The following is a 26,722-nucleotide window of genomic DNA, read 5'->3' as shown; positions in this document are numbered from 1 at the left end:
GCTAACAAACAATCTTAAACACATGAACAGAGTAGAAAGGAGGCTCCCGGGGCAGGGAGTGGGAGAAATGCGGAGACGGTGGTCACAGGGCAGGAAGTTTCAAGGCTGCAGGACGCATAAGCCTAGGGCTTTCCATGTAGTAGATGTTGATGCTGACTGGTCCTGCTGACCTGAAGATCAAAGCCGAAAGTGTCTTTCAGCCCTCAGAGGATTTCCCATCTAACATGAACGAGCACCACTGGGTAATGGACCAGAAGGCAAGCACGTCCACAAACAGCAAACTGCCCGAAAGGCACCTTCCTGCTTTGCGCTGGCTGGCAGGGTCCTGGGAAACAGCTCGAGGGCATGGGGAAGGCTCTGGGCTAACAGAAGGGGAAACTGCTCAGGAGCACGTGGCAGGCTCAGGTGGAAGGGGAGCCAGGCAGTGGGGAAGACGGGTGGGGAGGGGGGAACTGGTGACAGTGCTCTTGGAAGGAAGGTATGCTGGAGCCTCTCACTGCCCCTTGGCAGTGTGGAGGATGGACGAGGGACAGCTGAGCTGCCAGGGCTCCGGGCCATGGAGCTAGTTTGCATAGATTAATGTACAAGATTCACTGTTTTAGTAAAAACTAGGGCATCCTGGGATTTCAACTTTAATACATTTCATTAAACATGAACCAGCATCCAACGTGTAGAGCAATGATGAGGAAAGGTATGAAAGTCCATACCCTGTCTGGACGGCACTTGTTTGACCCAATTTGAACATAACAGAAACTGTGATGCTTTGATGTTTCAATCAAATGTGAAGCCAACACACTCAAAAAAGTGCTTATTACTCAGAAATAAGAGCCTAAGAGGCCTAACACTTTGGAATATACTGCCCATCTCACCCAGGTGACTTGCCTGCACCTGGCAAGCTAGGTGTCTGCCCAACCCTTAGATTCCTTCAGGGAGATAGGAGTGAAAGCCCTGGAGCTGTCCATTCCAAGTGCCTTGCCTATGCCCAGCAAGGTGACAGTGACACCTTCACATCCCCAGCAAAGCCACCCTTGGCAACCTCCCTAACCACACTGTTAATATGAAAGCCTAAGGGGCCTCTCCCACCATAGAATTACAACCTCAGGGCTTGGCTGGGAGCTGAGGTGTCGCCCTTTAATCTCCATCCTAGAATCATATTTTAGTAATCCAGCAACGGAGTGTTATTACTCAAGTGCAGATGAAGTTTTGATTTTCTGCATCTTTAAACTCACTATGCAACAGAGTCCCTCGGGGCTTTTTAAGAGAAGCAGCCCTTTGAGAGTTGTGGCGCTTGATGATAATATCGCATGTGGCACTTCCTTAGTACTTATTTCCCCTGAGAAAATGGGGAAAGGACGGGCTTTACTCCAGGGTACTACTGCAGTGTTAGAAGCAGCCTTTCTTTATGGTGAGCGAGCAGTGTGTTTGCAGAAGCATTTCCTATTGAGAGCTTCCTTGTTTTCCCATATAACTGCAAGGCACCTGCTCCGAGTTCACTGTAAACTTGTCTGGTGGAGCAAAGCTGGTTCATTCAGGAATATCCCATAGCAGTATAGTATTTATTTCTCTATGGTGTCTATTTCTCATAAATGTGTTACAAAGGCGTGTTTACCTAGGTGACAGCAATGACTTAACAGCGGGCTTGTATCCAATACCCATTCTGTTTAGAAGACACTGGCTACACCTTAGCTCCAGTTTAAACTCCAGTGTCACAGGTGAAGGGCTGTGATATTCCCAGGATCAAGGCTGGGATAATAAGTAACTCCAGCGTATGGGCATCGGCGCATCCCTGCCAACTGTAATTATCCAAATTGCTCATAACTACAAGAACAAGTACATTAAAATAAAGTACTTTTGGTATTTCCAGGAGTTAATGTAATCTAATCTTCCAGAGCATTTTATGTACACTTTATAACTAGACAGCCAAGTCTCCTTAGAGGCCAGGTCTGGGGAAAAAAAAGCAACATTCTCCCACTCTCCCTCAAGTTACTCATAAATCTTAATGCTTATCTTCACACCTGTGAGAGATGCCGTTGACCAAGATCTTCATCTCTGCTGGAAAGAGGGTAAATCTACACTAGCCCTCCTTAGCAAGGCGGCAGGCTCGTCCTCTCTCCCACTCTGCAGAGCATGCTGGGTCCTGAAAACCTCACATTCCCACCACCGGGCACTCCGTTGGCAGGAGCCCCACCTGGGCAACATGTGCACTGGGCACACCGAATTTCCATGTCTTCTTCTTATACTGACTCATTACCATTAATAACTCAATGGTCATATTTTAAGCTTTTTATTTTGGAATAATTATAGACTCATAGGAAGTTGCAAAGAAATGTACAGGGAGGTCCCATGCACCCTTCACCCAGCCTCCCCTAAGGCTACCATGCCCCAAAACCAGAGGACAAAATCAAAACCGGGAAATTGGCATTGGTACAGCCGACAAAGCTTATTCAGATTTCTCTAGCTTTAAGTGCATTCGTGTGCGTGTGTGTGCGCGTGTGCATCTGTGCAGTTTCTCAACCACAACCAAAATACTACCCACACACAATCAAGATGGTACCAATGGGACAAGACCCCTCATGCTACCTCTCTGGGGCCACGTTCACCCCTCCCGCATCCCTAACCCCTGGCAAACACTAAGTTGTCCCTCATCCCCCTAAGAATGTTATTTCACAAATGTTCTATAAATGGGATCACGCAGCATATATCCTTTTGAAATTAGGTTTTCTTAACTTTTATTTTAGGTTTGGGGGTTTGTTACACAGGTAACAAACCTATGCACATGTGAAGGTTTGTTACGTAGGTAAACTCACGTTATAGGAGTTTGTGTACAGATTATTTCATCACCCAGGTATTAAGCCTAGTACCCAACAGTTATCTTTTCTGCTTCTCTTTCTCCTCTCACCCTCCACCCTCAGGTAGACTCCAGTGTCTGCTGTTCCCTTCTTTCTGTTCATAATTCTTATCATTTAGCTCCCAAGCTTTTTCCATTCACCAAAATCTCCTTGAGGCCCATGCAAGTTGCTGTGTTTATCAACAGCCTGTTCCTTTTTACTACTGACTAATATTCCACCGTACGGATGGATCACAGTTTCTTTAACCACTCACCTTTTGAGGAACATCTAGGTTATTTCCAGTGTTGGGTTATTATTTTTTTAAAAATGCTGCGATGAACATTTCTGCAAAGCTTCTCTGTGAATGTAAGTTCTCATTTATCTGGGGTAAATGCCCAGGAGTGCAACTGGTGGATTATATGACAATTCTATTTTTAGTTTTGTGAAGGGACTATTTTCCAGAGTGGGTATGTTTCACATTCCCACAGCAACGTAGGAGAGATCCCGTTTCTCACACCCTCAGCAGCATTTGGTGGTATCACTCTTTTTATTTGTGCCATTCTGATAGATGCGCAGTGGTATCTCTGAGTGGCTTTAATTTGCATTTCCCTGTTTTGTAAAGATGTTGAACATCTTTTCATGTGCTTACTTGCCATCTGTATACCTTCTTCAGTGAATGTCTCATGTCTTGCCCATTTTTAAACAGGATTCGTTGTTTTGTTAATGTTCGATTTTGAGAGTTCTTTACGTATTCTAGATATTAGTGCTTTGTTGGGTACGTGATTTGCAAATATTCTCTCTCGTCTGGAATTTCTCTGCTCTTTTTCATTGGATCTTTCCCACAGCAAAGGATCATGCTTTTGGTGTCAAGTCTATGAATTCTTTGCCTAGTCTTAGATCCCAAAAATGTTCTATGTTTTCTTTTAGAAGTTTTATCGTTTTACATTTAAATCTATAATCTTTAACAAGTTAATTTTTATATGAGGTATGTGAGGTTTAGGGTTTTTTTTTTTCTAATGGATGTCTAATTGCTCCCACACCATTTATTGGAAAACTATATACTTCCTCCACTGAACTGATTGTCAAAAACTAATTGGGCATATCTGTTGGGACTTATTTCTGGGTTCTTCACTCTGGTTCATTACACATGTGCCATCCCTTTGCTGATACCACACTTTGCAGCTCCACAGTAAGCATTAATATTGGGAGAAGTGAGTGCTTCCACTTTATTATTCTTTTTGAGAAATCTTCTGGACATTTTTGGACCTGTTTTTCCACGTAGAATAAGCTTGTGTATGTCTACAAAAAAAAACATTGCTGAGGTTTTGATAGGAGTTACGTTAAATCTATAGATAATTATAGAGAAAACTGACTCACTATTATGTTCATTTCTCCGATCCATGAACATGGGAAGTCTCTCCATTTATTCAGATGTTCCTTGATATTTTTCATCAGCATTTTGTAATGTTCATCCTGCATCCTGTATGAGCATTGTGAAATTTATATGTAAGTATTTTATTTTCTTGGTGCAACTGTAAATGGTATTACGTTTGTGATTTCAGTTTTCACTAGTCCATTGTGGGGATACAGAAATGCAGTCAATTCATAGCCATGGATCTTGTATCCTGTCATTGTAATGAGCTCATTTTTCAGTTGTAAGAGGTTTTGTTTTGGGTTTTGTAGAATCAGTCTTTCACCCTTAACTGTGAAACTGGTTGTAGGTTTTTTGTAAATGCTCTGTATAAAGGAGTGGAAGGCAGTTCCCTGGGCCACCTGTTGCTGTGGTGTGGGTGGATGGGCAAAAACCCCTGGGTCTGGGTCTCCTGGAGCCACCGGATAGGGAGTGGTCCACACAGCAGCATCAGGCTGTCCACTGGTGGCTTGGGTGTGGAGCGGGCCTTGGGCTCCCACTAGGTCTCACTGAGCTTCCCCTTGGGCCTGACAGAGCCTTTTGGTTTTGCTTTATTTTGTTTTCTCTATACCTGTTGGCGGTTCTGGTTACAGGCCTTCCTGTGCCCACACTGGAAGGATACAGGAGATAAAACAGAAGTCCAGGGTCTCATGGTGTTGATACCCCCTCATGTCCTGAGGCCCCAGTCAGTCTGCCTGCTTTTAGTTTCCAGCGTCCTTTTACTGTTTCTTGTTAAATTATTTACTTGTAATCACGGGGAGGAGCAGGGAAAAATGAATCTACGCCATCTTGTTCTAAAACCAGAAGCCCCTGTTTTTAAAGTTTTCTACCGTGTTTCAGTGCACTGCCTAGAAAATAAAACACTGGTTTTCATTTCCTTGTATTTTGGGGGATATTTCTATAGGAGCCAAATGATTTTCATACTAGGATGAATAGAATGAATATGTCAACAGTCTTTTAGGTCTCAGTCATAAACATTATCTCTGATTGTATAGATAGGTAAACGTCTTTGACTCCATAATCAAGCAGACTTTTTTTTTTTTTTTTGAGATAGAATTTCACTCTGTCACTCACAGTTCAGTGGCACAATCATAGCTCACTGCAACCTTGAACTCCTGGGCTCAAGCAGTCCTCCCACCTCAGCCTCCCAAGTCGCTGGGACTACAGATGCACATCACCACAACTGGCTATTTATGTATGTATACATTTTATAGAAACGGGATCTCACTATGTTGCCCAAGCTGGTCTCAAACTTCTGGCCTCAAGCAATCCTCCTATCTCAGCCTCCCAAAGTGCTAGGATTCCAGGCACAAGCCATGGTGCCTGGCCAAGCAGGCTTACTTAAATATTAAAATGATCACCCTCCATTATCCAGAATTTCAAAACCTATTGTTCTAAGTGGCTGCCAGGAGGTGCCAACAGTTGGCATGAAATTAAGCTAAACTCATGTCAAGCGCAGTCACGCCATGTGCCTCCTCCCCGGCACCAGAGGGCTGCCATGAACCCTAGGAGCCGCAGGCCCACCCTCCACCCCCCAACCCCACCATCCCAGGGTGTGACCTTGGCACTCCACCTATCACCACCCAAACCCACATCAGTGTGTGCAGAGGCTCCCAGGAGCACAGCTCCACATATGTCAAAGCTCAGAGATGAAAGGAAACTCCTCAGTGCAAGCGGAGAGAGATAGATGTGATTTAAACGGGGAGTGGGGAGCATCATAAATTCACCAAGAATCTGGCTGAACTGTGCCTCTGTATAGACAGGATGATAGATTTTCCCAAATCAGAGCCCAGACTTGGTGCAGAAAAGAGTTACTCCTCTCCGTGCAGGAATTCATCATTTGCATCCCGCATCACAGCAAAAGCAGGCACAGAGGCTTAGAGCCCTCTTAGACATCTATGAGTGAATACAGCTTCTTATAAACATCCCTCCCAGACTCCATCTACTCAGAGTTTATCCAGGCATCCAGAGTAGAAAAGGTCCTTTGGGGATATTCAAGGAAAACTGGTCCCCTGTAGAAAGACAGACGCACGGCTGCCACAGGGAAACTCCCATCTGAGCTATCTGGGAAAATCATGCCATGCCCACAGCTCCCGTCGCAGACCCCACTAACTCTAGAAGCTATTTTTGGATGCACTTTCCGGTTAACACAAGAAACTAAGTTCAAGAACACGGACCAGGCACTGGAAGGGCTGGAGTCTCCCTTTTAGCCGATTTCCTGCTTCCCATGGTCTCGCGGAGCTGTTTTAGAGTGCTTGTCTGAAATGACACTATCACCCACCGCCAAAACTGAGACAGCACCCACCACACTGGACACCTGTGTTCAAGACAAATCGAATAGAGATATCACCTGATTTTACTGTCACCCCAAGAACATGAAGGAGTCAAAATTTCAGAAACTAATGATACAAGGCCACAAAGCACACGGTATTAAAACATACCTCTGTCATACACTTTGCTCGCATATTTGTTATTTACAACGGGTATGTGTCACAACACTGCAATTTGAACATTTTCATAAAGACGAGGGGAGAATCTGCCATTCAGTAGAAGGGACCCTGAGGGAACAGGTGGTGCGTTTCTCTCCACGGCACGTCTTTGCCAGCTGGAGCCTCTACGAAAGGGAGGACTCATAAACTGCAACCTCAAGTTAAATTATGAGGCAAGTAAAAGGGAATTTTATGGGTCTTCCTAAACTGAGGAAGTTTAAGAGATATTTTTCTATTTTATCACCACGTTCCTAGTCCATTTGATTTTATGATGTCATATTTTAAAATAAAGGGATATTAATTGCCCAGGTAATCAAAAGTAAATCAAATAATTGAAATTGTTTTCTTTCGGAAAAAACTCTCCATTTTCCTGTGAGCTTTTAAAATGTAGGGAGAACAAGCACTTACTCAGGGTGCAGCCCCCCAACCTGATCCTCCTGCCCGCCCCACGCACCCTGAGTGGCAAAGGAAGAAGAGGGCTCCTGCCCCTCCTGGCTGGACCACCCTGAGAGGCTGCGGTGGGCAAGCAGTGAGGAGGGCAGACCTGGCCGTGCACCAGCTGCCAAACAGCCAGGACTTGTGGACCCTGTGGTTTGCCGTCTGGGGACATGCTTAGCCCCTGTCTGCAAAATGAGACAAGGAGGGGCTGGCAGCCTGCACCGGCACATGAGGTGGCTTCAGCTTGTCTTAAATGACAGGTTTCAGGCATGGCTGTTCTCCCTGTCCCTCCCATCCCCAGTCACTGTGTGCTTCCGATTTTATCCAAGGGGCACAGGCCTGAACAAGGGCCATAGCAAAGGGATGAATGAAAAGGTTTTCCATAAACTCCTACTAAATACCCGGAGAAAGTGGTTCTCCACAAATCCCCACCAAACACCAGGAGAAAGTGTGCGATGAGGTGGACACTCACCAAGCAAGACCTCGCCTCTCACGGAGTCCCTCTGGCTGGTGCCTCTCGGGAACTGCGGGGAGTGCTGGCAGGCAGCTTCTCACTACTGACTGCCAGGAATCTGGGCACGCACAAGGGACACAGACTGAATGTATTAACGAAGGTGGCAGTGACATATTCAACAAAAGGCCAAGAAGACCAAGTGAAGCCTTCAAAATCAGGAAATCAGCACGGACCGTTTGTGTGTTTGTGTGTGTGTGTGTGTGTGTGTGTGTGTGTGTGTGTGTGGCCACCTGGGTGATGGCCGAAGTTAACTGTGATAAGGCCGGGCCACCTCCACCAACATACACACTGAGCCTCCCTGGAACTGCTTCGCATACTCTGCCTCGAGCTCACAGTCATGTCCCTGTTACCAGAGAGTAGGGCCTTACAAGAAGTGTCAAGGTTGAGAGAAAGTGTGGGATGACATCTAGGCAACAAGACCACAGACAGGGCACCTGACCCCGCCCACGCTGACAGCAGCTCTCCTGGGCTCCCTGGCCAAAGGACTGCAGGGAGGGGAGTAAACACCCAGCCAGGGCCCGACACCTCTCCACTGGCAGCAGCAGCGTAGTGAGTTAAGGGGCCACCTCCCTAGAGGTCCTGAGAGCAGCACAAATGCTACCGTGGGAGGGTCCCCAGGGTGCATGCTGCCCTAGGCACCACCCCAACAAAGCCGTCCTGGAATCCATGCAGAATGTCTCCACGGACGAAAAAGGCAAGATACTCAAACAGACACTGGTACACCCATGTTCACAGCAGCACTGTTTACAACAGCCAAAAGGTGGAAGCGCCCAAGGGTCCCTTAACAGATGAATGGATAAACACGATGTGGTGGTGGGTTCATGCAATGGAATGGTGTCCGCCTCAGAAAGGAGGCTCTGGCACACGCTCCAACACAGATGAGCCTTGAGGACACGATGCTGAGTGAAATAAGCCGGTCACTAAAGGACAAGTACTGTGTGATTCCGCTCACATGAGACACCCAGGGCAGTCCACTTCGTAGAGGCTGAATGCAGAAAGGTTGTTGCCAGGGGCTGGGCATGGGGGAAGGGGGAGTTAGTGTTTCACGGGCACAAAGTTTCCGTTTGGGAGGATAAAAAGTGTTGGAGAGGAGGGCGGCGGTGATGCTCACAACAATGTGAAGGTATTGAATTCCACGGAACTGCACACTTAAAAGGGTTAAGTGGCTAATTTTATGTTATGTGTATTTCACCATAATAAAACAATTTTTTAAAAGTAAAGCACAAGATAGAACACGCTTAAGGTTATAAGGCTGTGTGTGCCAGTGGAGCACAGCTCAGCTGCTCAGTGTGACAGTGACAAGCCCCAAGTTAGCACGTGGTCCACTTCCAGGAAGTGGAGGAGTCAGAGCGCCCACACCTCATGCCTCAACCTTCAGAACTGACATGCTCAGCGCAGAAGGGCCACCCCTGGGCATGAGGGTAGACCGTGGTGGTGGTCCCAGACTGCTGGGCGTTCTTCAAGCCTTCCTAAACATCCCTGGATAAAAGAGACAGCATGAGAATCAGCTAGCCTGACATGTGCTGGACACGTGCCTGACACGTGCAATGTTCCTTCAGTGATCTAAAATGACATCACAACATAAAGCTCCTGGAAGATGTTCTGGGTAGTGGTGCCTCAAGTGATGCCCACACACAAAAACATACACCATCACAGGAGTGCAGAAAAACACTACCACCTTTGTTTCTAATTGTGGTTCATTTTATTTTCATTTATATTTTGTATGTTTCAATAGATGTAAGATATTTATGCATTACATGCCTGTAATTTATAAATAAATACACACACCCCCACTTTGGGTGCACATGCCCACTTTTTACTGATAGAGGTGTGAGATCAAAAACATCTGAAGACTGCGGCTGTAATGAACCAGCTACACTAAAAAGGATCAATAACATATACATTTTTCTAAAAAGCATCCATAGAGCATCTTTGTCAGCTATCCTTGTTAAATTCTGGGTATTGGCTTTTATCAGGATAACTATCTGGTGTTAGACACTTTCTCAAAAGCCAGAAATATTTAAACAACTTGATCTCATCCACACACATCAAAGATCAAAGGGACACAGGAGGCTCTGACTGAGCAGCACGCGCAGGCACTCAGCCAGTGGCCCTGAGTAACATCTCTTGGGACCCCAGAGCCCCAGGGCCACCTGTTCTGCTCCCAAGCTCTGCCCCTTTTGGACTGAAACCTCCCTCTCTGGGCTCCCATTTCCTCACAGGAACAACGAAGAATTTATAAGCTCTTCACAGAGCTAGCTAAGAATGGTACCATACAAATTCATAAAAATTCAGGCAAGTATATGGTGCTAGAGAAATACGTGAAGTTTTATCACTAAGTATTTGAACAACAATTTTAAAAAGCACCTTTTTTCCACCGTATCATGATCTTTGGGGGTCACGGGGTCTTCATGATCCCACTAAGCAATTTGGAGCTATTCCAAATATTCCTAGCTAATTCAAACAGCTACAGCCTTTTTTTTTTTGTTTTTTTGGTTTTTTTTTTGAGATAGAGTCTCACTCTGTCACCTGGGCTGGAGTGCAGTAGTGCAATCATAATCACGTCTCACAGCACTCTTAACCTTCTGTGCTCAAGCAATCTCAGCCCCCCAAGCAGCTGGGACTACAGGCATGCACCACCATGCCCAGCTGATTTTTCGTATTTTTTGTAGGGATGAGGTTTCGCCATGTTTTCCAGGCTGGTATCCAACTCCTGAGCTCAAGCAATCCACCCACCTTGGCCTCCCAAAGTGCTGGGATTACAGATGTGAGCCACCACACCTGGCCTACAGCCATTTTTTAACGGAAATCATCTTAATCAATATTAACACACAAAAAGCTGTAGTTAAGAAGGTGGTTTCTGCCAGGCATGGCAGATAGAGCCTGTATTTCCAGCTACTTGGGAGGCTGAGGCAGGACTGTGTGAGGCCCAGAAGTTCAAGACCAGCCTGGCAACACAGCAAGACCTGGCCTCTAAAAAGTGTTTTTTTTTTAATCATCTGTAAAATGAGGATGCAAAACAAACAAAAAAATAAACATGGTATCTGTTTGTTAAACTCTGCAATGAACACATGTATTAGCTTCCCGCTGCGGCAACAAATTATGACAACTTGGTGGCTTGAAGTAACACAAATTTGGGGAGTTTTATTTTATTTATTTCATTTTATAGAGATGGGGTCTTGCCCAGGCTGGAGTGCAGTAGCATAATCACAGCCCAGTGCAGCCCCAGTCTCCTGGTCTCAAGTGATCCTCCTGCCTCAGCCTCCTGAGGACCTGGGACTACAGGCTTGTGCCACTGCACCGGCTAAACAAATCTGTCATTTCACAATTCTGGAGGTCAATCTGACATGGATCTTACTGGGTCAAAAAGATGGTTTCGGCAGGGCGGCGGGAGAGAATGTTTCCTTGCCTTTTCCAGCTCCTAGAGGCCTCCCATACTCCTTGACTCTAGGTCCTCCACTTTCAAAGCCAACAATGGCAAATTAAGTAGTATTCATATCGGATCTCTCTGCCCGCTCTTCTTCCACTTTTACAGACTTGTGATTACACTGGGCCCACAATTCACTCCAGAATAATCTCCCCATCTTTTTCCACGAGAAAGGGGAATTAGAATTGGCTGCAGTTAAGGTGGCACCATCAGCTGATTAGCCACCTTAACTGCAGCCAACTTTCATTCCCCTTTTTCATGGGACCTAAGGGAGGGCAGTAGCTCCAGGGATGTTTTACAATTTAAGTTCTATTATTATTCAAGCACTATGGGGCTGACAGGTCAGGAGAGGACTGCCATTGAAAAGAGGATTTGTTACTCAGAGTCCTCCAGAGAAGGAGCTCGCCACACCTACCGCTGTGGGAGGGGGAACATAGGGGAGACCAGCGTCCTAGGAGGCAGAGACCTTGGTGAGAGGAGGGAGAGTCTTTTCTGTGCCTTCCATGGGAAAGAACAGGAGAGGCGGGGTAAGCAGGTTTAGAATCCATTAGTTTGAATAACCTCGGTGGACCCTGGGACAAAGGGCTGTCCCTAGCTGCTTGGTGGCTGGACCTGGGGTGACGAGAGCAGGTGCACAGTGGATGAAACACAGAGGGGGCCGAGGGTGTGGACGTTGGATTGGGTGGCTTGCACACGTAAGGCATGCTGCAGCAATGCTGTTTGCTATCTCTAGGAATTATCTAGCCCTGGGAGGGCCTGTCCCTCCGGAGGCAGCAAGGCTCCAGATGTCAAAGCACCAGACAAGAGAAAATAAAAAGACATCCTTAGTACAGGAATGAATAAGCAGGAACTGAGTTTAGATGTCACTGCATGCAGTAGTTGGGAACAGAGCCAAGAATTACAGACACCACCCTCCCTCCTTCTACGCCTTCTCCAAGTCGCAAGGGTGCATTATGAAGGAATTCCCATTAAGTCTGGCCAGATGCTTTACAGAGGAATTAACACAGGATAGGAAACTGAAAGGAGAAAAAGAGAAAAGACCAGAAACGGAGGAATTTAACCGTGATCAAGGAGGAGCACGGCGCAGCTGCAGGACTGAGCTCAACTCTGGCTTTCACCTCCATGCCAGAGAGAACCTGAGGGTCTCTGTCAGCATGGCCTCCTGGCCCCCAGACATGCTCCCCATGGATGTGAAAGACCACAGGCAGCAGCCAGATTTCTATGGAATGAATCAAACTTTCCATCCTGCTTAAAAGCAATGATTTTCTTTCCAAAAAAAAAATAAATGTGTACATGGAAAATATTACAATGCAAGTCGCAATGAGAGTTAAAAAAGACACACACATCTGATTTGACTAAAGTCTGTCCTGGCAACACGAATAAATAAAATAATGACAATGACACGACGGCACTATGAAATGCCATTACCTAGGTTTCTACCAATTAATTATGAGGGACAAGACATACATAACTAAATATAATTAAATCACGCAGGTCGATAAGATTACCCTTTTTGAGAAAATAATTACATGCCACGTATATTTTGAAACTGTTCAGTGGAGGTGAACAATTGTAGCCCATTATGTGTATGAGACATTCTGGAAAACATCGCTTTGACTTATGTTCAAAAACGGTTGGCTTGTTCAGAGAGAGAGAGTCAGTGGGGAGCACCCAGCAGGAACAGGGGCCTCCCCAGCTCGCTCTCTCCCTGCCTCGTCTTTCCTCTCACAATGCTCTCGGTTTTCTGAGTCAACCATGCTCCTGGGCCAAGGTGCAGCACTGGAGATGACCGAGACAGGCAGCGTGGATGCGTTTTGTAAGGGAAACAAAACTGATTTCCAACTTGGCAAAAAGCAACAGGAGAGGCCCCGGCTGTGTCTGGTACCGCCTCAGCCGAGCCCTGAAGGGAAAGGCCCAGAAAAAGGGATGTGGCCACACCCTGGGGGCCAGCCCACAGGCGAGGCGAGTCCCCAGGCGCCATTCTACGCGGCCAGTTTTGGAGAACTGGAACTGTAGAGCGTCCGGCGGCAGCGGACCCAGCGCTGCTCCTTCCTCCCTCCCTCCCTCCCCAGCCCCGGTGACTCACTCCGCGGCCCGGGCAGGGCGAGACCACGCCCACCGCCCCCCAAGACCTGGCCGCGCTCACCTCCCCTCCTGCACAGAGCACCTAAGGGCCCCAAGATCACATCTGAACAAAGGATGGAACTTGGAACTTACATTTACCTTTCCTGCCCCTGACTTTTTAAACTGTTATTAGAAGTATACAAAAACAAAAGGCAGGACATAAAAGTAGTGAAATGTTTTAAACTCTACAAATGACTCAGTTCAAATGTGCGGTGACAGCCTGGGTTTCCTGCCATTTCGTTAACCCCTCGTGTACTGGATTCTTTTAGAAGCAGTAGTTTCCATGCCAGACATCACTTCTTGGGGGAAGCAAAGCAAACAGAGGCTGGGGAGGGGTGAGTGGGGATCTCGGAGACTCCGCCGAACTTGGGGAGGGAGCCTTGTCAAGTCTGGCCTGGCCCACGCTGAGGTCCGTTCGCACCCCAGGACCTTTCTAGAAAAGTCCTAGATTACTATACAACAGGCAGATCTGATGCTGAAACAGAAATAAGGCAGGTCTCTGAGCGGATCTAAAGTTCCCTACTATGCAAGAGCTCACAGGCCTCCAAAGCACCTACTAAGCACCTTTCTGAGAAGACTTGCATGGAGGGCTCTGTTCCAAGGCTCTCCATTCGTGGCCTAGGTTGAGTTTCCTTTTGAAAACCAAGACTTACTTTAGGTTTTTTTTTTTAATTGTTATAACTGTTGATTAGCAAAAATCAATCAAAGACATCGTTAAATGGGCCAATGAATTTACTTCATTTTATGTTTTCAAAACAAACCTTCCCCCTAAAAGGTTATTACCAAATCCAATTTCATTTACAATATACGCCACATTGCCATTTAAACAAAGAATGCTTTAATGTTACCATTTCCCCAGAATGCTTCTTCTAGTGAGGTACATTTTTCAGAAGACATTTGAGCCAACAGAGGGTATCTCTGGATCCTTGGTGGTCCTCAAAATTCTCAGTGGGGATCGGATCTATTCCCAATATTTCAAAATTCTTTCCAAAAGCTGTCCATTTCCTCATGGTACAAGTATACAGCTAAATGACACCTAAAATTCTTTGGGCTTGGAGGCACAATTCAGTGTCTTAGCAATGTGGACAGGCCAGGTGCGGTCCCAGTATTTTGGGAGCTGAGGTGGGATGATTGCTTGAGGCCAGGAGTTCGAGACCAGCATGGGCGACACTGCAAGACCTCATCTCTAAAAATAAAACTGTTTTAGAAATTTTAAAAAACTGAGGAAGTTTATTTTGATCAAAAGATCTTAATAGCAATAATGATAGCAGTTGTAACAGGAATACTAATGAGTTGCAACTAAACTTTTCAAATTCTTACCTGCCTGCCTGCCTGGCACTGTAGCCCACCCTCTCTGCATTATTTCACGTATTCCTCACAGCACACCAGAAGCTGCTATCTTCTCTCTTCCCCTCCCTCCAATTTAATGCCATCCTCCCTCCTATTGAATGCCACCCTCATTCCAATGTAATGTTATACTCCCTCCTATTGAATGCCATCTTCCCTCCAATTTAAATAAGAACACTGGGATGAAGAGAAATGCATTCTGCCTAGCATCTAACTGCTGGCAAGGGTCTGACCTCATTGAGGGTGTTGGGGCTCAGGCACCAATACCGCAAAATATGGCACTTTGATGCGCTGAACTGAAGAACCCTCAGCGTCTCTCTAACCGCCCCCCACCCTCACCTCTCAATCCTCTGTCTCACCCAAAGCCCAAGATGAACTCCTCCGAAGTTCCCTTCTCTCCCTAAAATCCAGACACTCCAAAGAGGAAAACAGGTTTTTATTAACTGAATTCATATTGTGGGAAGAAAAACTGAAGTCTGTCAACACAGCTGGACAGGCTTTTGTCACAAACCACTGTCTGTTCTGCAGGCCTGAAAGACTGTGGCCCAGACTATGGTGTGTTCTTCAAGCACAGCGAATTCCCCTAAAACTCATTTACTACCCCCGTACAATCATCCCCACTTCCCATCTCCCTTTCCCCTGAGAAGGAGGGTATATAACCCTGCGTACTCCACTGAGATTGGGCAATCATTCTCCTACAGTTCTTCTGTGCTATGCATGTTAATAAATGTGCTTGCCTTTTCTCCTGTTAATCTGCCCTTTGTCAGTTGATTTCCAGCAAACTTTCAGAGGGCAAAGGAGAAGTTTTCCTCTAGCCCCTACAAGGGCGTTTTAATTGTCTCTAACTTAAAATGAGGACAAAAATTCTTAATTGCCTAATAAAAATAGTTTGGTAGGCAAAATGTTCCAAAATACAGTATCCCCAGTGGAAAAATAACCACAAGGTATGTGCAGGGTAATTCATACAAACTGCACTCCGGGAAAATGCAAAACAAGTAAACATAGAAAGTCAGGCTAAGAGTCTTCTAAAAAAGCAGACATCAAAATAGCTCTTCATGCTTCCTGTAAGTTCTGTCAGTGTGCTAAATATGGCAAGGTGAGTCTTGTACAAATGTGCACAGTGGGCTCCCCTGCTGCAGGAGTTCAACAAGAAGCTGAAGCACCATGTTGTGACCAGCAGGAGTCTAACAGTCACCCAGCCCCTTCTCAACCTTCCCAAAACGTGGGGAAGCCCTGTCTTTAAAAGGTTCTTCCAAACATGCTTCTCAGTGAAGGCCTGACTGGCCTTTGGGAAAGGGTAGTCAATGGGGCAGGACCTTCCTGGGCAGGTGGGGCCATCACATGTCAACCAGCAACCCCGGTTGTGAGTACCAGTGCCAGGGACACTGCCAGTCACTGTGATTGTTAAATGTCTACCAACACGTCGGGAAGGAAGTACTCCCCCCCAGATGAGACCCCTGACCCCTTACTTGCAGGAAGGATGGAACCTGAGAATTGACAATCACCACAATGAATGACCATTAAATGAGCACCATGCAGGCCATGGCATAGCACCCGGGAACAGGCAGGTGGGGCTTCAAAGGCCACTGAAAGGTACAGAAGAACTGCATTAAAAGTGGCAAGACCTGGTGGAATCCAAAAGAATCAGCACAAAACAACCAAAAACAAGACCACTTGTGGTTCCAGTGAGCTATGATTGCACCAGTGCGCTCCGGCCTGGGCAACAGAGTTAGACCCTGTCTCAGAAAAAAAAAAGAAAAAAAAAAAAAAGACTCAGGAGACAACTTGATTGGTTCCTACTGACCAAAGAAATCAATTACAGTAATAACTGCAATGAACTAAAACCAATAAATTATATTTAAATCCACAAATTCATAATAATATATTTTTTAGAAAAGTTATATAGCCCTCAGGAGAGGTGGTTGGTTCTAGAGCTGGGCCAGCCAAAATAGATGAGCCTGGAACAGCCCATGTAGTCAGAGAGTAAGGGAGAGTTCAGAAAGAAGAAGGCCTGGGGCCTGTGAAGGACAGGACAGCCAGCTTGAAAGAGCTCCCAAAAGCCACAGCCTGGAACAGTGTGAGCAAAAGGATCAATTACATTAATATCCACTGATCATCCCCAGAATAAAACAAATTTCCAGTAGACTACAATGACATCAGTCATGGAGTATACAAATTAATGAGAAAGAAAAACAGCTGTTCTAAGAATTCTAGTTCATCAATAGAGAAGGAATGGGGGAAAGAAAATCCCTATTAGACCACACTACAATAATTACTACAGACTTCATGGAAATAGAAAGGATTACAAGTGCATACCATCAGCAACTCTATGACAACAAATTATGTGACTCAAAGAAATGGACAACTTCCTAGAAAGATACAACTATCACAACTGACTTGAGAAGAAATAGTAAATCTGAACGGAGTCATAACAAGTAAATGGGTTGCAATAGTAATCTTTAAAACTCCGCACAAAGAAAAGCCCAGGCTCAGACTGAAGTTATCTTCCATGTTGAATTCTTCCAAGGATTTAATGAAGAATTAATACCGAATCTTCACAAAATCTTCCAAAAAAGAAAACAGGCCGGGCGCAGTGGCTCACACTTGTAATCCCAGCACTTTGGGAGGCCAGCACTATGGAAGTCAGGAGTTCAAGGCCAGCCTCATCAACATGGTGAAACCCGGTCTCTACTAGAAAAATACAAAAATTAGCCAGGCATTGTGATGCCTGCCTGTAATCCCAGCTATTCGGAGGCTGAGGCAGGAGAATCGCTTGAACCTGGGAGGCGGAGGTTGCAGTGAGCTGAGATCACCCCATTGCACTCCAGCCTGGGCAACAAGAGTGAAACTCCGTCTCACAAAAAAAAAAAAAAAAAGAAAAAAAGAAAATAGTGGAAACATGGAAACACTCCCCAACTCATTCTTTGAGACCAGTATAGTACTTTTCTGATATCAAAACCAGACAAAGACACACATACGGTCCCCAATCCCAAATATCGCATATGAATTCAAATGCAAAATTCTCCAACACATTCTAGTCAATGGAATCCAGCAAAATATAACAACAGATTGTACACCATGGCCAAGTAAGTTTTATCCCAGGAATGCAAGACTGGTTTAACATTTGAAAATCAATTAATGAGTATATGTCATATTAATTGAACTACATATAAAAGCCACATGATCATTCCAACAGACGTAGAAAAAGCCTTTGACAAAATCCACAATTCTTTCTTGATGCAAAAACACTCAACAAAGTAGGAACAAAAGGGAAATTCCTCAACCTGATAAAGAGCATCTATAAAACCCCACAGCTTGAAATCTTATTGGTTAAAACACACACACACACACACACACACACACACACACGCATGCAAACAGCTAGCATCATACTTAATGGCAAAAAAGAATGCGTTCCCCCTAAGATCAGGAGCAAGAGAAGGACATCCATTTTTGCCATTTCTATTCAACATTATACTGGAGCTTCTAGCCAGGGCAATCAGGCAAGAAAAAGAAATGTAAGGTATCAGGTTGAAAGGGAATAAGTAAAACTATCTCTGCTTACTGATGAATGGTTCTATATGGAAAAGACTAAGGAAGCCACAAAACAATTATTAGATATAATAAATGAGTCAGCCAGGTGGCAGGACACAAGATCAACATGTAAACATACTGACCAAAACTTATTAATGCATTAATGGAAAACTGTTTAGATCTAAATAAAGAATGTGACTTAGTGAATAGCTTTGTACTAATGTTATTTTCTTGGTTTTTGAAAATTATAGTGCAGTTAAATGTTAAAATTAAAAGAAGGTGGGTAAGGGGTATGCATCTGTACTATTTTTGCAACTTCTCTGTTAAGTCTAAAATGATTTCAAAGTAAAAAGCTTAAGAATTTTAGAAAGCTAACTGGTTACTGATATGGGTTGGCTCTCTGTCCCCAACCAAATCTCACCTTGAATTGTAATAATCCCCACGTGTCAAGGGCAGGACCAGGTTGAGGTAACTGAATCATGGAGGCGGTTTCCTCCATGCTGTTCTCATGATAATGAGTGAGTCTCACGAGATCTGATGGTTTTACAAGCGTCTGGCATTTCCCCTGCTTGCACTCATTCTCTCTCCTGCTACCTTGTAAAGAGGTGCCTTCTGTCATTATTGTAAGTTTCCTGAGGCCTCCCCAGCCATGCAGAACTGTGAGTCAATTAAACCTGTTTTCTTTATAAATTACCCAGTCTCGGGTATTTCTTCATAGCAGCCTGAGAATGGACTAATAGAGTTAGCGTTAGATGTTAGTGATCCAATATCAAGCACTTATTTCTCTTTTACTATATAGGCTGGACCACTGGGAAACCAGGGAGTAGATGAGGGGAAGTGTCTCTTTATAAAAGTATTGCCTATAATAAATTAGGACACCACCATTTGGCAACCTCTAACAAATCAATGGATATAGGCAATGATCATCAATGGCTGTCAACATCACAAAAAGACAAGTGAGCACACGTGTCTCCTAATGGAAGTGCAGAACACCACCTAGGAATGTGGAGACCAAAACAACAACAACAACAACAAAAATGCAAACCTGAGCCTGATGAAACACTGAGGAAGTGTGCAGACCCTCCTAACAATTCACAGGAATTACAATAGAAAAAAAACATGTTACCTGAAACCACACAGAAGTAATCAGCAGTATTCAGGCCCTGGAAAACCCCATAGGACAAATAACCCAATTTCTTCAAAATAAGTTGCAAGGGAAAAAAAGAAAGAGAATAGAGTTTTCTGGGGGAAAATCTATAGACTAAAAGTGACTTAAAAGATTTATCAGCCACCTGCTGAGTAGGCCTTATTTATAGTGAATTCAAACATACATATTGAAATGTACACATCCCATTTATGAGATAAGTGGAAATCTGAACACAGACTGGGTATTTAACAGTATTAGGAAATTAGGCTGGGCACACTGGCTCAGGCTTGTCATCCCAGCACTTTGGGAGGTCAAGGAAGGAAGACAGCTGGAGCCCAGGAGTTGGAGACCAGCCTGGGCAACATAGTGAGACCTTATCTCTATGAAATTTTTAAGAAAAATTAGCCAGGTGTGGTGGCGTGCACCCGTGGTCCCAGCTACTCAGGAGGCTGAGGCAGGAGGATCACTTGAGGCCAAGAGATGGAAGCTGCAGTGAACCGTGATCATGCCACTGTACTCCAGCCTAGGCAACAGAGCAAGACTCGGTCTTAAAAAATAATAATTTTTTTTAGGTATGATAATGGTATTTATAGTTTAGTTTTAAGAAGAGTCATGCTTTTCTAAAGACAAATACTGACACATTTACAGGTGAAACATCATGATGTCTGGAATTTGCATCAGAATGACAGAGGAGAAGGGAGTAGGTGGGAATACAGATAAAATAATGTTAGCCATGAGTTGCTAATTGTTGAAACTGGACAATGGTACATGGCAGTTCGTTACATGTGCACATTTCTATGTATGTGAAATTTTCTAGAATAATTATTTTAAAGAGGCCTGTTGTTCTTGGGGTGGGAATAGCAAGTAAGGTAATAACTGTGAACACGGGGTCAGAGCAGGGTAGATTTGGGCTCAAATCACGGTACTGCCATCTCCTAACAGTGTGACCTTAGGCAAGCTATTGAGTCTTGAAGCCTCAGTTTCCTCATCTGTGGAATGGGGATGTGGAAATGATATGATCGTTGGGAGGATAAAATGGAATTGTGCATATAGAACATTTGGCTCATATTAACAAGTAAAAAAAGAACTGCCTCATGAACAAGCCTGCCTTTGGATGACAACCAAGGTTTTAGGAAAAGAAACGTTCTTTTTCCACTGCAACTTAACCTCATGAGCCCAGTAATATATGATATGTAACAGGCACCGAAAAATTATTTCCAACAAACATGTGAATGGCAATGTGGAAATAATACTCCGCAAGCGTCCAGTGCCCTAACCTACCTACAGGGATGTCAACCCTGCTTAAGAAGAACTGGCGTGGTCCCTGCGCATTCTTAACTCCTGGGTCTTGTCCTGGTGTCTCTGCTTTTGCAAACCTTTTACCCAAATGACAGAGATGCTGTGCTTCCCAGGGGAAAGATGGGTTGACTGCTGGCCTCTTGTTGCATTAAGAGGGAGGGATGGAGGGAATATGCCACGAAAGAGCCAAGGGTGCCACAGAGGAAGAGATGAGGCTCACCTGGAAGGGAAGGGAAAGAAGCACGGAGAAGGAGTAGGAGAGGGGAGACAAGAGAAACAAAAGCCCTGGCAGAAAAGAAAACAAAAGGAGGACTTTGTTGAGTGAGAATCTCACCTTCTCATCTGCTCAGCTCTTCCAAAACAACAAAGCATGAAGGGCAGGGGACACGGGTTGGATAAATAACCCTGGTGGGCTGGGAAAATGGAGTGAAAATCAAAGTGAGGGGAAGAGACCAAAAGTAGGGCAATTCCAAAATAAGCAGAGAGCACCTCCTGACTACCTGTTTCCCAAAAGATGACGGAAAGACACTGAGATGCTGCCCTCAGACCCAAGCACAGAGCCCAGAAGATTCAGGGAAAAGTCGCCTCCGGTTATTTCCTGCAGAAATACTGCTGGTTACATCATCCTGGAGACAGACACTGAAAGGTGTCAATAAGATTATATTCGAGTCATCACAAAGTACATAGAAGCAAAAGCGAGAAAAAAAAAAGATAACAACAGCCTAGGCAGGCTTTGGGGAACAGATGAAATCACTGGCCCAGGTCCTCCTCCAGCAGCACCCTTGCAAGCCACACTCCATTTCTGGGAGCAGGGCTCCAGGTCTGCTGATTTAAGGTTTCCCCCCTCACCCCTGCTGGGGAAGAGGTGGATGAGAAAGCTTTCTGCAAGGCACAAAGTCTTCCTCTGATAGGAGATCTCTGCTTCCTGCCTGCAGAACTGCCCGCCACTCTCCCAGCCTGGGCTGAGTCCCTTTGCCCTTCTCTTCCCCTCTCCTCCTCCAGCCCTGCCCAGCAGGACCCCTGAGGTTGCTCTGCTGCCCCCTCAGCTCTCGGCCCCGAGGGATGCCCACCCTGTTCCAGCTGGACACTCAGTGTTGGAGACCGATGTCAGCTAAAGGGAAGTCCAAGCCTCAAATGAAAGCCGGAGGCCACATCCCCCTCGACTCTTACCAGGGCTCACTGAGTGGCAGGGTCTCAAGCGCAGGCAGCCCCTTTCTTCCCACCCGGGGCTGTGGGAAGATGGCTTCTCTGAACAGCCTTAGCCAGCACCGAGGTCCATATGACCAGAGGGGCTTCCCACACCCTCCCATCACAGTGGACCACAGCTTAGTGACGCTGGGTGGGTGGGCCCTTCCCCCCTGCAGGCGCCACAGGCAGGACCTAACCCCCCCAGAATCACCCAGTGCTCCCCCAACCTGCTGAGCATGGCTCAAGAGGGTTTTCCTAAATAGCGCGTGAAATCCATTAGGAGAAAATGGGTTCAGAAGGAGGAAACAGAGGACTGCTTCTCAAACACCCTGGCCTAGGAAGCTACATTTCTAACAGGCTCCAAGGGGATTCTCACAGAAAGGGGCCCAAGGATGGTGTCACTGAAAAACAGCACATAAATAATAACATAAACGATGACGCACTACAGGCTACACATCCACATACAAGGGAATGTCCAAGAAGTCACTTCTGGGACAGTGGCAGCAGGTAAGACTTCCAGCTAAAGTCTGCTCATACTCTGCGTGAACAATGTGTTGCACGCTTGGACTGACACTCCTATGCACAGCAGCTAGAGCAGCAACACTTGGAGGAAGCGCCACACAAAACAGACCTAGACAGTTCACAGTCGTGCGTCTGATCTTCTCTGCAGTCAACCAAACGCACTGCACAGACCTTGGCCTGACACAGAAGTCATTTCCTTGGCTGCTCTGTGCTGTCTGGGTGCCAGGTCCCGAGAGACAAGGCTTCATGTCGATGCTTCACCCGAGTGTACCCTAGAACCTGTTCTCAACCTCTGTGTCATGACCCTGTCCACCCCCCGCCCCCGATCTCTCACTGCAGCACCCACTCTCTGCCCCACCTTGCTTGGCACCATTTTCCTGATCCTCACACCACCGTCCCAGACTCTTGTCCTGCACTGGGAGGCCTCGCCAGACATGGAGCCTGCATCCCGGGGCTGGGAGCCCCACCCAGGACTTCACCTGGTAGACATGCCCTATGGTGCCATCTGTCCCTACAGTAAACTCTGGGTGAAACCAGCCTCCTCCTCCTTCTATTCCCAGGGCCTGGCACCACCTCTTCCAGCCTTTCTGGGACTGGAAGAATTTGACCTGCCTTCCCAGGGAACAATAAACAGAAGTAGGGCATTGCGCCCACTGTCCTCAAGGCAGCTGGGAAGTGAATGAAAAATGCTGACAGTTCCTTCAGTAAGGAAGAAGACAGAGTCTGAGGGAGAGTTAAGATGCCTGGAGTCAAGGGCAGAGTGGAAGGGGAGGGGAACGTAGATGGATGTAGTCCAAATGGAAGCTAAAGTTTCAAAGTCCCATGAAGCCTTACAAGGCCATAGAGACAAGAGAATAGCTTTTAGATCCCAACCTCAGTTTCCTCATCTGCAAGATGGGTGTGATAGTTACTATAAGGATCAAATGACATAATGGATTCAAAGCACTTTGCCAACTGAAAATAAACTGTATTTCTCCTGAGGCATAAGTATTTCTAAAAAGGAGGCTACAGGAGTTACGGGCTCAGTAATAACAGGAAGTGGTATCTGTGCAAAGGCTTAAAACTGTTGAGCCCCACCAGGGCTATGTGGTGGAGGCCTCGCTCAGGGGACACGGAGGGCATTTGTGTAAGGGGTGCCGCTCTTGTCCCTGCTCAGGCTTCTGGTAAACAGGGGCCAGGAAATCCCACAGCCTGGTCTAATGACAGTCACGCTTGCTGACTGGCCAAAGGGCAAGGCTTGGGAGCAGGCAGAGTGGTGTTTCTGAAAGTGTGGGCCATCATATAAGAGTTACCTGCATGCTAATCTAATACATTCCTGGGCTCAATCCCAGGCCTGCTGAGTGAGACACTTTGGAAAACTGTTATTTTAACAAGCGCCTTCAGTGATTCTTACAAAAGTTTCAGAAGCACTAGCAAAGAAATATTCAAAAAGCTGTGCGGTCGGGAAGACCTGGGTCAAATCCCAGTACCACGACCTTGCTGCTGTGTGACACTGGGCAGGTTTACTTAACCTCTCTGAACCCGTTTACTCTGTTTACAAAAATATGGAGCATAACCACTGCAGTGTTGCTGGGAGGGTGAAAGGTACTCAACTACAGAGGCACGCATCCATGGCTTCATCCAAGCTATGAGTGCCTGTGTCTAAGGCATTCATGAATGCCTACGTCTAAGAGGCAGGAGCCACTCCGACCCTCCTCTTTTAGGGGAACAATCTGCCACTAAGAGAGCATAGGGCTTCCTAGAGTCTCCCCATGCATAATGGAAGCCAGATACCGCTAATGTTCTATTCAGAAGCGCATCTCAGTCCCTGTTCCGGGGTCAAGCAAGGTGAGGCAGGAGGTAACGATGGGCTGAGCTTTGGAGGAAAGCTAAGACGACCCACCTTTCTCAGGGACAGGGCCTTGAGGTGGTCCAGGCTGCTGGACACAGCTCCAAGATGGATCTACCAAGGGGCTCCCTTGGGGTGGAGAGCATAAAGGATGAAAAGGCCGCAGGCCTCTGGACAGGTCCGCCCGAGACTCTAAAACTCAGGGAGGGAAAAAGAGCAGGAGTGGTCCATCGCAGGGTCACCCCTGGTACTGCCCGTGGCAGGGCTCACAAACACCCCACAGCCTCTTTCCCCCAGGAAGCAGGTTAAGATGAAGAAAATTAGGCAGGCAGCTACCGGGCGGTGCCTGGCTCGCGGCTCATGGCTCACAGTGGAGGATGGACACTGCTGTTATTTCCCCTGCCCTGGTACCTGGGCCGTGCCAGACATATCACCACTTGGCAGCAGTTTCACTTTGCTGCTGTCCTGAGCCGAGCTGTTATCAGACTGAGCTTTACTGTCCTGTGCCGGCTGTTCAGAGACCACTGTGCCTGGCCGAAGACTGAGGCAGGGACTTCAGGCCAGGGGGCCAGGCTGGCTTTTCCTGCCTTTCACTTCAGGTGGGAGCGGCTGTGGATGAGGATGTCCAGCGGCCGTCGGTTTCTAGCCTTGGGATCATTCTGGCCCCGACACGAAGTGACAGGGGATCCCCACGCGTCCCCGCATCCAGGGCGCCCCTTTAGCTGCGGCGGGGGCACAGAGAGGCCTTGGCGGCGCTGTGGCTTCGGTCGGCACCGGGTCCCGCGCAGCCGGGCCCTCCACCCTGAGTGGAGCTGCCTTCTAAGCACCCAGCCCCTGCCAATCACTGCGCCCAACACCAAGTTCCCGGGGCGCCCTGCCCTGCGCCACCGCGCGCTCGCTCGCCCGCCCGCCCAACTCACCTGCTGAAGACCAGGCAGCCCAGGTGGTTGATCTTGTGGTCGGAGCGGTGGCGGCTGTAGTCCTCCCACAGGTCCCTGAAGGCCGTGATGGCCAGGATGAAGAGCACCGGCGCCAGCGCCAGGCCGGGCTGGAAGGCGTTCACCGCCGGCACGAAGTTGAGCAGCGCGATGAAGACAAAGTACACGTTGGCCGGGCGGTGGAACTGCTCGAACAGGTTCTTGGGCAGGAAGGACAGCAGCGTGTACTTGGTAGTCTTGAGCCGGTTGTCGGCCAGGTGCTGGGCACACCCGCGCCGCCGTCGCCGCTCGCCCTTGGCCGCGCCAGCCGCAGGGTCCTCGGCGCCCGGGGGCGGCAGCAGGTTGGAGCGCACCGTGCGCGTCCTGCCCTCTCGGCGCCTCCGCCGTCCCGGAGGCCCGGGCTCCTCGGTCCCCGCCGGCTCCCGCTCCATGGCCGCGTGTCGCCGTGCCCGGCTCCTCCGCCGCTCACGCCCGCCCGCGCCGGCCTCTTAGGTTATCATCACTCGCGGCCCGGGCGCGGCGGTGCGAGCTCCCCGCCTGCGGGACGCACGGAGACCGCGGTCAGCGCGCCGCCTGGCCGGCCCAGCGCGCCCAGCCCGCGCCCAGCCCCGTCCACTCCCGTCCAGCCCCGCCGCCCGGCCGCAGTCCCCAGGGCGCAAGCTGGGCGGGTGCCGCACAGAGCCCCCTTGTCCTCGCCGCCCGCCCCCGGCCCGGGTCGTTTCCGCCGCGGTGGCCACGGCCCCGCCCTCGTTCCGCGCCCGGACTGGGCCACGCCGGATAGCGGGAAACAAAAAAAGCCCGAGCTGGAAACTTCAGAGAGGTTTAGTTTCGTTTCCCAGAAGCATCAGTTCGGTCCCAAAACGCTGCAAACGCGCGCTGCCTGCAGTAGGAGAGAGGAAACCGCGAAGCGCGAGAAAAAGCGCCCCCGTCCCCAAGCAGCCCGCGCGCCCTTCCAGGGGCCAGACCTGCTCCATCCTGGACGGCGAAACGACCTCGGGAGACCCCGGTTAGGACCTTACTCCAGGGATCAACTGGAATCAAAATCCAAAGGAGCCATGGCATCCAGTGCTCCAATTTTTAAGTCTTTTTTACGCAGGACCTCTGCTCCTGGGGAGCCTTGGGAAGGGCGATTCCGTGTTGCCTCTTAAGAACTTCTTTCCTACCCCACTTCCCAGCCCCCACCACTTTCAGATTCCGTTGTTGGGCGAACTAGACCGTTTCCTTTCCACCATCATCATTACTGCCTTTCCTTCCTCTCCTAAATAAATTCTTTTTCTTTTTCCTGTTCTTTCTTCATGGAAAGGAGAAAATATATCGCTATAGCAAAGACAGAATTTGGTTTGCAGGTATTTGAGTGTCTGTTTCCCTCCCTGGGAAATCATGAGGACCGAAACGCTCCTTGTGCGCTGTAGCTCTGAGGTGGCTGTCATGGCCCAGACGGCGGGGGAGGCGAGGATGGTTGTGGGGAGGCGAGGATGGTTGTGGGGAGGAGAGGGGAGCGTCAGGAGGGTGTCCCAGAAGTGTGGGGCGAAGGGCTCCCCTCCACATCATGGGGCATCCGAGAAGGGGTGGGAGAATAAGCACGGCATGGAAAAAGGAGCTGGGAGTCCCCCACGTACGCAGTGAGACCCCACAGATGTCTCATGGCTGTGACTGTTTGCCTCCCACTCAAGAAGTACAGAGATGAG

General features: G+C 47.6%; 1 protein-coding gene across 3 annotated transcripts in view; it reads right to left on the bottom strand.

Annotated features, from left to right (window-relative positions):
* The window catches only part of ATP10A (ATPase phospholipid transporting 10A (putative)), a 186,336-nt gene extending 160,197 nt beyond the window's left edge, over positions 1-26,139 (bottom strand). Inside the window, exons 1-2 of one of the 3 annotated variants that reach the window (XM_003828068.6) lie at positions 26,000-26,139; positions 25,017-25,571 (exon numbers count right to left, since the gene is read on the bottom strand). In XM_003828068.6, the coding sequence (XP_003828116.3) occupies positions 25,017-25,465 (449 nt within the window). In that variant the 5' untranslated portion in view covers positions 25,466-25,571; positions 26,000-26,139. Of the gene's footprint in view, positions 1-25,016; positions 25,957-25,999 lie in introns of those variants that run through there. The other 2 variants (XM_063596989.1, XM_055098745.2) reach the window with 2 other exon arrangements.
* Between the last annotated feature and the right edge of the window lie 583 nt (positions 26,140-26,722).

The sequence above is a fragment of the Pan paniscus genome, chromosome 16 (assembly GCF_029289425.2).
Source record: "Pan paniscus chromosome 16, NHGRI_mPanPan1-v2.0_pri, whole genome shotgun sequence".
In the NCBI taxonomy this organism is placed as follows: Eukaryota; Metazoa; Chordata; class Mammalia; order Primates; family Hominidae; genus Pan; species Pan paniscus.
The sequence above is the reverse complement of the archived record's forward strand: the minus strand, read 5'-3'. Positions and strand labels throughout refer to the sequence as shown.